The 10,205-nt window shown below is 35.9% G+C and overlaps 1 protein-coding gene across 1 annotated transcript; it reads left to right on the top strand.

Moving 5' to 3' along the window:
* The first annotated feature begins 879 nt into the window (after positions 1 to 879).
* Positions 880 to 9,939, top strand: LOC140797967 (uncharacterized). The gene is made up of 13 exons (XM_073151681.1): positions 880 to 1,176; positions 1,249 to 1,365; positions 1,542 to 1,639; positions 4,135 to 4,218; positions 4,446 to 4,576; positions 4,712 to 4,784; positions 4,878 to 4,923; positions 5,028 to 5,137; positions 5,253 to 5,360; positions 5,457 to 5,516; positions 6,679 to 6,740; positions 7,299 to 7,614; positions 9,048 to 9,939. The coding sequence occupies exons 1-13, from the start codon at positions 990 to 992 to the stop codon at positions 9,270 to 9,272; spliced, it is 1,617 nt and encodes a 538-aa protein (XP_073007782.1). The 5' UTR covers positions 880 to 989; the 3' UTR covers positions 9,273 to 9,939.
* The last annotated feature ends 266 nt before the right edge of the window (positions 9,940 to 10,205 follow it).

Below are 10,205 nucleotides of genomic sequence, written 5' to 3'. Positions count from 1 at the left end.
ATTTTAGGATTTATAGTCAACTATATTTTAAATTCTATACATTCAAAAAATAAATACAAATATAACGAGTTTTGATCCATATCAATAGTTGTCCTCAGTAGAACATTAAATAAATTCACTATTTGAATAAGAATTTACCGTTATATGTCCAAGAGTATTTTATAAATCACATCCTATATTTTATCTATTTTGTGATTTACATCTGTACTTAACAATTTTATAACCCGACACCTCTTTTTTTTGTATAATTCTCGTTTGACACTTTGACATTATTTTGTCTAACTAGTATCAACCAAATTACTAAAATACCTTTACTATTATTTTTTCTCCTCTTTACCCCTCCTTTAAAGATGACATAGGTAATTTAAGTATTTATAAATTATTTTATAGATTATAACGGAATATTTTTTTACTAGTACCGTTTAAATTAACGAGGGTGTTAAATGAAAATTATATAAAAAAAGTAGGAGTCGGTTTACGAAAACCTCAAATATGGAGTGTGAATTATAAAATAGATAAAATATATAGTAAGATTTATAAAATTTCCTATGATCTGTGAACCATTCTCACCTATTAAGGGTAAATTAAGAAAGATAGATAGCCATAGGCAAGTATGAACAACACAATACCAAGACTTAATATTAAGTTAAAAATGCTGCTTAATTAGATAATAAATACATTAGCAAGAAATGCCTATACTATAGACAATACTAGCAATATATAGACAAGAATTACCATGTTAAGTAAGCGTAAATCTAATTTCATATATATTGAAATAAACACATAACGTAGGGTGTGAAATATAAATATCCATATGACCCCGATAATTATGAATTTATTAGGATCCGGTTTAGATGGTTAACCGGGTTATCGGTATCCATTGGGTTCTCCTGCTCTCGTTTCTCTTCCCCGCGCTTGGCCCCATCCTAATTCCTATCCTCTGGAGCATTCGCACTCCAATCTAGGGTTTCTCCTCCTCCTCTTCTCCGATGGTGGTCCGCTCCTCGGAGCTGGGGATAGCCGTCGCAGGCATCGGAGTCGTCTCCAAGACTGCCTTCCTCATTCGCCCTCCCCTCACCATCTGCGCCCGCCGCCGCCGGAGCTCCGCCGCCCCCGCCGCAGTTGAAACCTTAGACCAGACGCCTCCTACTTCATCTCCTCTTGCGAATGGAAGAAGTAAGTGTTAGAGAAGTGTTCTGGTTTGTGATCGTGTAGTTGCTGATAGGATGTTGTTTTATCTCTGTGGAGGTCGCGAGGGGATTCAGGGACCCGAGTGGAAGGCAATGAACTCGAAGGAGCTTGGGATTAAGACTTCGATGATAGCTAAGCCGGTGAGATCCGTTCTCGATGGGCTCCGGAAGAAAGGTTGGTATAAATTCTTGATTTGGTTTAATTTAGTAATGAATTTACCTATATGGAATAGATTGGTTCTATTAGACTAACTTAATGGTCTTGAAATCTTGGTCTTTCCAATCATCTTTGTGTTACTAGTAATGGTGGTTAAATGAGTTGGAGTTATCAGGTTGTTAGTTGTTGTGCAGGGTACGAGGTCTATCTTGTTGGCGGCTGTGTACGCGATCTCATAATGAGGAGAATTCCAAAAGATTTTGATATCATAACGTCAGCAGATCTTAGAGAGGTTTCAGCTCTCTTTTTGGCTATTGTTTTTTTGTTGTTGTTGATTATTATGTCATAAATACTCAGAATGCAAATGCTTCATTTTGTTCATATGTAGCACCTCAATTCTAAGGGTTACTGTCATTGTATATATTATTTGAAATAGCAGATTATCAAGATTATCACAATAATAGGTCTGTGCATTGTCAATACGGATGACGTATCATTCTTGACGTGCAAGTTGACTTCTGTAATGATACTATCTGATTTAGATCCTGAAATCAAGTGGAGTGAATGAATAAGGTTCTAAATATTGGCATCGGTATTGGCTATTTCTGCTACTGAATTAACCATTTTATTTTCAGACTACTTTTTAATTACTTAAATTCTAAAAAATTATATAACATAGAAAAATCTTAAAAGTTTGGAAAATAAATGATTGAGATAGGAGTTGTTAAATTACTCACATAAGATAGTAGAAACAAATTGCAAAGAGTAAAAAAATACTAAGAAAAAAAAACAATATCAAAGTCTGGATGGATTCAATAAACACATATGCTCATTGAGGATTTTGGCACCCCTGCAGCAGAAGTGGCCAGGACTCACCTAGAGGTGAGGCTAATAGCTACCTTTGTAACAAAGGCGAGCAATTGACTGTAGAAGGTGTTAAAAGAAAGAATAAAAAAAGGTAGATATAGATTCTAAGTGTCCGGTATGTATCAGTATTGGCCGATACTACGAGCCATGAATCAGCTATTACTAATAGAAACAATGGATTAAGTCTTAACAAGCAGACTCGATGGTTAAATTATAATGATTTGAGCACCTTATCATATTTATTGTTGTTTTATATTTTCTTGTTAGATGTTTTCAAATCTTAAGCGAACTTTCCTAATTTTCCCTAGCTATTAGAAATTCATGTTTAAACTTGGTGGGGGCATAGTAACTTTCTTATTATCATAATGAAAACTATTGCTGATTTCAAACATGAAAGCTTTACCTTATGTCCGGATATGTTAGTTTTCCTTTAGAGTGATTATTCGTGATGTAACTTGTAGGCACTTCTAATAAACTAAGAAATTTAAAATAAATGGTTCAATAGTATAGATAAGGAGTTATCTAGTGTGATGGTAAGGCTTACCCCTTGTATCCAAGAGACTATAGATTTAAATTTTGGGAACAATCTTCTCATAAATGAGGGTAAGATTGTGTACATCTTTCCTCTCTAAACCCTGTGTAGGTGGGATACTTGTGCATTAGGATGCCCTAGTTCAATATTCTAAACAGTATAAAAGAAAACAAAAAATTGTATTGAGACCTTTTTGTATATGTATGACATGGTAAATAGTCATAACCTACTCATCTTCGAATTATGAAAATGCCCTCCTTGAGCTTGGGCGAGCTGCCACAGTGTCCTTCTAAGTTTAACCTTTATTAGTCAAGGTACGATTTTGATTTCGAGTTAGATTCTAGAGGATCAAACTGGATTTGAGATGATAGTAAGAATGCAAGATCTTCAGGAACATTTTAGGTCTTTCTCTCACCTAAGTTTGCAAGTAATGTGATGAGATGATCATCCAACATTTCCAATGGAAAAAAGAGAAGACAATGAACTCTCAATTTGTTCTGCATTAATGTTTTCTACTTGAATACAGGTGCATGCCATTTTAGTATCATTTTATCCTGAATTATGTGAGCAGTACCTTTTATCCTGATGTAAGCTTCTTTTTAGTGTTCCTAGATAATATTGATCAAGCTTAGGCTAGATTATTGTTAGTGTCTAGCTAAGAACTTACGAATACCACCCACACAGACAATATGCATGGAGAAAGGATGATCTCTGAAAATTCATAATTACTGTGCCTGTTCTTTAGCCAGAGTTAACCCAACATGGTAATGGTTTCAGAAAATTGTATGGAGCCCCAAAACTTCCATTGCCCTTTTCTCTTAACATGTCTACAATCATGGCAAGGTACACATTTTCAGGCCAAAGAACTGAAGTCGTGGTCTGTACCTGTAATCTCTCAATTCTTATTGAATAAATAGTAGAAGTCTGATCAATCAGCGTCTTTGATATACTTTCATTAGGAAAATGAATATCAAATAGAAAATATACTTGGTCATCTTAAAGATAAAAATTTAAACAATCATAATTTATAGATGAGGAATTCTTAGATAATCAGTTAGATAAAAAATAAAGGGACATTTATTGAAAGATAATGTTATCCTTTAGAAAGCTGAAACTCTTTATTGATGACATATGCCTTTTTTTTCAGTTGGAATGTACTAATTGAGAAGGAGAGCAACATGTAAATATAACAGATCCTGTGAATGAATGTAGATTTTTTTTTGTCCTTTTGTAGCTTGTTTTGGTGTTAGGACCTCTTAATAGGCCTATGGCTCTGTATTGTCTATTTAGATGAAAACATATTATTTGTTCCACTTCCTTCATATCTTCTTGTTATTATTACTTCTTTTTAACGATTACTGATACTTGGTCTTCTTTTATGTGTGCAGGTGCAAAAGACATTCTCAAGATGTGAGATAGTTGGGAAACGTTTTCCCATATGCCATGTGCATGTAAATGATTCAACTGTGGAGGTGAGATTGTCACCATCTTCTGTATAATAGGCATGCATATGTGTTCAGATAGTTCTAAAAGATTGACATAATAATCTAGCATATCATATTTTTTTCCTTCCAAAGAAGAGTTGTGTCAGATGGAGGAAAACATAGGTTGTTGCAACTCAGATCATAGGCTGAATGATACTCTAATTTTATATTATTATTAGTTTCTCATGTTTTATATTTATATGTTGATAAAGCAGGTATCAAGCTTTAATACTGTTGTACGAAAGCCAAGTAATGACGTGATTTATTTTGCAAGAAGACCTAACTGTGACGAACATGATTATGTTCGATGGAGAAACTGTCTTGGGCGGGACTTTACTATCAATGGGTTGGAAATTCTATTCATACTTGCGTCTTATTGTTTTGCAATCACTGGTTCTATCATCCCCTCATATTCCTCTGGTAGCCTCCAATTGGTTAGGCTCATATGTATCTCTTTTAATTCTTTGGTTTTTGTCTGCAGATTGATGTTTAATCCATATTCACATCTCATTTATGACTACCTGGGAGGCATGGAAGACATTAAAAAATCTAAAGTGTGCATGTATCTCTTAACTTTCATCGGTCACATACATTCAGCATGATCTGTTTACTGTGATCTTTAAATTCGTGTTCTTCTTTTCTACTAGGTTCGGACCGTGATTCCTGCAAGTACTTCCTTTCAAGATGATTGTGGTGAGGACATACATTCTATTTGTTTTCACAACACCTTATCTTGCCTTGGCTGCAGACTACAATTTTTCGTTTATAATTGTGATTCATTCTTGTGTAATTAACAGCTCGTATTCTACGTGCAATCAGAATTGCAGCTCGTTTAGGCTTCAGTTTTTCAAGAGAAACAGCTCATTCTGTGAAGGATCTTGCCAGCTCCATTCTAAGACTTGATAAGGTCCTGTATATATATGCTTACGAAGATCTTCATCAAATGGTTGCTTCTGTGGTTATTCATTGAATTAATTGCTAAAAGGTTCTGTTCCTATTTTTGCTGCTTTCTTTCTTTTCAGGGTAGAATACTTATGGAGATGAACTACATGCTTGCATATGGGTCAGCTGAAGCTTCTTTGAGGTTGCTTTGGAAATTTGGCCTTCTAGAACTTCTGTTACCTATTCAGGTACATTCTGTATGCTATGCTGGTGAATTTTTCGATTCACCCTATTTAAATGATTTCTATTTGTTCGGATTCGAATTATCTTATTCCTTGACACAGGCTGCATATTTTGTTTCAAGTGGTTTCAGAAGGCAGGACAAGCGATCTAATATGTTATTGGTAAGTTGATCCTGAAATCTGTTTTGTTTCGTCTTGGTCAAGTATGATTTACATCTTTTGTTGCCGAAACCGTTCTTTAGAGAATGCACTCTTGATGATTAGCTTAGAACTAAAATTGTTTCATATTCTGAATTCTGAGATACTTTGGGTATTGGTGGTGGCAGGGTGCTATATATAATTATATATAACTTGCAGTAACCGGAGTGTCTGTCAATTAGGGGAAAAAATGGCATTTCTTCATTATGCCTAGCCTGAACATTCTGTTGTTTGGCAGCAAACTTCTCTTGCATACTGCATTTTATGCTTGGTATCAACTGGAATTAATTGCTAAGCCTTGCCATATTGCAGAGGTTTTATAACTTGTTTTTCGAGGTTCAATGTCATAGCCTGATTAACTCTATTTAGTAACTTAGATGGTGGAGATTGCCTGATTCTTGCTTGATCTTGGTTGAGGTCCATCAGTGCATGTATGACAACAAATCTTCCAATTGAATGCTCTTTATAAAGGGATTGGAAATCTACGGTGAAGTTAACCAATTATTGAAATTGTAACTTAAATTCACTTGCCAACCTATTTGATATAAGGTCAGGTCAAGTGAGATCAAGTTTGACGCAACCAAGTTAACAGGTTATCGACATGTTATATGAATCAATCATCCCTTGCAAACCTAACTCTGCAATGATTAGAGATTGTTTACTTATTACCTTGCTAAATTTAGGCAGACCAGTATATATGAAAAGAAATAGGACCATATTTACATGATAGTTGCAAATGCTCTCTAAATGAAATCTAAATGGTATTCTTCTCGGTCCAATTTCAGTGTTAGTTTTCATCGCTCATCATTAGCATTACTTAACTCCTATCTCATAGTCTATATTCCAATATGAAACTGCCATTATCATGAGCAGGTTTTTAAAGTTTCTATAGTCCTATAGTCAGAATCCTACATTGTTGAAATTCTGTGCGCCATCATTTTGTTTAAAGAGTGGCGACGTCAAATGGGAGCATCCTGGATTTCCAGCAATTCGTTATCCTTGTTTTGTCAAGTATAACTTTGTTACAAGTTAACAATGGATATACTACAAGTCTATAACAGTTTTTGTTTACATGGTAGTTAGATTGCAGTTTTCTTTTTTATAAATATTAATATTATGGATGCAGGTGCTGTTCTCTAACCTGGACAGGCTTCTTGCACCTAACAGACCATGCCACAGTTGCTTATGGTGAGAGCTAATATTGTTAGGTTTACTTTTAGTTGATTTTATTGGATTAAGTTTTGTTTTCTTGTTATCCTCTAGTTCTGGGGTATATGAATATAAGCTCAAGTTTCACTTGATTATAGGATGTCATGATACCTGTAATTAAGGTATGTACACTCATTATATTTGCACCGACACTTGGCACTACTAGAGGAATACCTGTTTGTATATCAGAATATTGTATTTCCACGTCATCCTATGAACATGGTAGAAGATGTTTGAGATAACATCAAGTATTGCAGCTAAATTGTGGACACAAATGTAAAACAGTACAAGTTCCACACACTTGTGTCCTTGCTCGTTAGGCAAGCTGATAGGAAGTATGCTTCTATATGAGGTGGTTTGTGGACTGATTTTCCTCACTGAAAGAGAAAGGTTTCTTGTTGTGATTAAAGATTTATGTCTGTTAAGTGCTGATTTGTAGCTACTAATGGCGAGATTATTTTTTGCATGTTTAATTTCATTATATTTATATTTTGTTCTTCTAGCACCAATATTTTTAAATCTTTGTATGTACAACAGGATTGGGCTTTTAGCTTTTCATCAAGCTTTGGTGCGTCAATCTCGAGATCCTTTGGTGGTAGCCACATTCACACTTGCTCTCCATAATGGAGGAGATCTATTAGAAGCTGTAGAAATAGCTAAACGAATTACCCATCCGCATAATATTAACTTTCCAGAAATGTTGGAACCTCGGAAATGGGATGCAGATGGGGATTTGGTGGGCGAGGTGTTAGACTTCGCTTCTGCAGTTAGTGCTTCATTAAGTTCAATGACAGACGAATACTTTGTTTCACAAGCAATGGCAACATATCCTCAGGCACCATATTCAGATCTTGTAAGTAATTGTCTTTAAACTTGTGCATGTTGTCCTATTGGTTTCACAGTTGGGGATATAATTAATTAATTAATTAATTTTAATGCATTCTTTGATGATACACAATTAGGGGTGTAAATGAGCCGAGCCTAAGTGAGCCGGCTCCAACTCAGGCTCGGCTCGAAATAAATTTCGTGCCTGTTTTTTAGCTTTAGGCTCAGCTTGGCTCGGCTCAACTCTGGCGGAACTCGAGCTGAGGCAGATCGAGCCTAAACTGAGCTCAAGCCTGAATTAAGCCTATTATCGAGCCATACTCAAACCGAGTTGGATAGAGCCGAGCCGAGCTAAGAACTATTCAAGCTGAATTAAATTTAATAGTTAAATTAAATAAAACTTTACTAAAGCTAGAAATTTTAAAATTTAACTAGTAAATATAACAAAAATACAACTCTAATACTAAAAATAATATCAAATTATCAAATAGAAAAGCCTCACATCGATTTCAAATTTTAATAGAGCACTATTTAAGCTGTCAAGCTAGCTAATTAAGTTGAACAAAGCTAAATTAAATAAAACTAAAAATTCAAGCTGTCTCTGACTCAGAGATCTCTTATCGCTGCCGAGAATGGTACCTTGTCGATCTCTTCTCCTTCTCCATTGTCGCCATGGAGGTCGGCGCTTCCCCAATCCATTATCCCCTATGCCTTCGGCCGATTTGGTCTCTTCTTTTCGAGAATGCCTCAAATCAACAAGAGAGGAGGAAGGCATTGAGGATTTTATCTTGGTTCGGATTGACAGCGACTACTCAATGGAGTCTTATCCATAGCGCTTGACGCTGACGTCAATGCAATGATTTGGCCATGATATCCACCAGCACCGCCATAGTGGTGGAGTGATCTTGGGGTTCGCCGTGTAAGGCTGAGCCCTAGCTATCGGAGGTACCACATGGCCAATGCCGAGTTCCTAGGTGAGCTTCGGAGAGCGAAAGCTTTGAAGCTCAACGACTTAGGTAGGTCGTGCTGATGATTTTATCAGCTTGGAGGAGGAAGCTTGTCGCGAAGCAGTCTTGCCAACGGTGAAGAAAGAGTTGGAGGAAGGTGCGGCGGGCTGAGGGATTTGAATGTTAGGATAGGGATTTAGGGTTTGGAATTATATATATATATATATATATATATATATATCGAGCCTATTGAGCCGAGCCTGAGCCACTCGTTTATTTTGACACCCCTACACACAACTACTCATCAATGGACTGTGAGCAACAATCTGTAAAATACTCTACACAGCTTTATTTAGGCTCTTATTCAGAATTAGCTTATCAGATATCCATATATCTGGCTGTCTTAACCATTACAAGACTTCTGGTTTACATGTTCCTTCTCACTTAGGCTAGGTTCTGCTTAATGAAAGCTTTTGTGAAGTTTCTCTTTTAACATATGCTTATTTCATTCCAGGTATTTATCCCACTGCAATCATACTTGAAAGTTTGCAGGATATTTGACTGCATTAGAAATAGAGAAAGGGATAGAGGCTTTGTTCCAAAACGTGGTAGTAAGATAAATTATTTCAATCTGGTCAATGGCGGACTGGCAGAGGTGAGACATGTCCTTGCTAGGGTTGTTTTTGATACTGTATACCCCCCAAACCTGGAAAACAAGGAGAGCGAAAGTCCTGCCTGAGGATCATTAATAAGATTAAATGGAGAGAGTGGAATTGTTCTTTCAAGAACAGAAGGCTTTGTCTCCAGCACGTACACTTGCATCAGTTACCAAAACTGTCTTCCTGACAAAATCTGCACATAATGCCCAAAGCAGTACTAAATCTGGAGAAGTTCCTTATACCCAACTTGTTACTCGTTCAGTTTGCTTGAGATTTTATTCTGTGGAAGAAGGTTATCTCAGGGTACATCATATTCTTCAAAGATGGACCTCAGCTGTTTTGAGGGTTGAACCATTGAACTGAGAGGTTTCTGGCTGAAGCCATGGTTCTAACAATGTTTTTGACGGTTTGACGTTCGGTCTATGCAGTCCATTGTAGCAGTTTCAGCTTATCAATGGTTAAATGAATGTCCTTTCTTTTGGATTGTGCTGAACTTCATCTGGAACTGAAGATAAGATCAATAATATGCACATCAGCCATGTTTTCTGTACGTGTATTCTTTCAAAGAATATCTTACCATAATTGATGGTTGTAGACGTGTAGCTTGCTAAGATTAAAATTGGTTTTATCAGAATTTTATACCAAAACACCAAATGAGATTGCTGCGTGGCATCTTTTTCTATCAAAACATTGTATCTTGATATTAACCGTACTTAGATGGAATTATTGTGGGACTTTGATTGAAAATAGTTGTTTTTCATTTTTTTTCTATAATTATCACTTCTCAGTTTCATTCTTTTTGTTCGGTATAACGTGGTTACTTGTAAGCAAACTACTTGCATATTTCCTTCATCATGCAATCTCAGCTGTATTTATATCATTGATAAATGATGTGCTAATTCTGGCACAATTCTGGCATTTGTCCTTATCTTCTCTTATGTTAACTACCTACCAAAATACATGTCAGTGCTTCAGGATCAATTATTGTCTTTCCAATTGTATGAATGCATCTA

Source organism: Typha latifolia, chromosome 11 (assembly GCF_019914945.1).
Source record: "Typha latifolia isolate L0001 chromosome 11, TyphaL0001v2, whole genome shotgun sequence".
Lineage (NCBI taxonomy): Eukaryota > Viridiplantae > Streptophyta > Magnoliopsida > Poales > Typhaceae > Typha > Typha latifolia.
The sequence above is the reverse complement of the archived record's forward strand: the minus strand, read 5'-3'. Positions and strand labels throughout refer to the sequence as shown.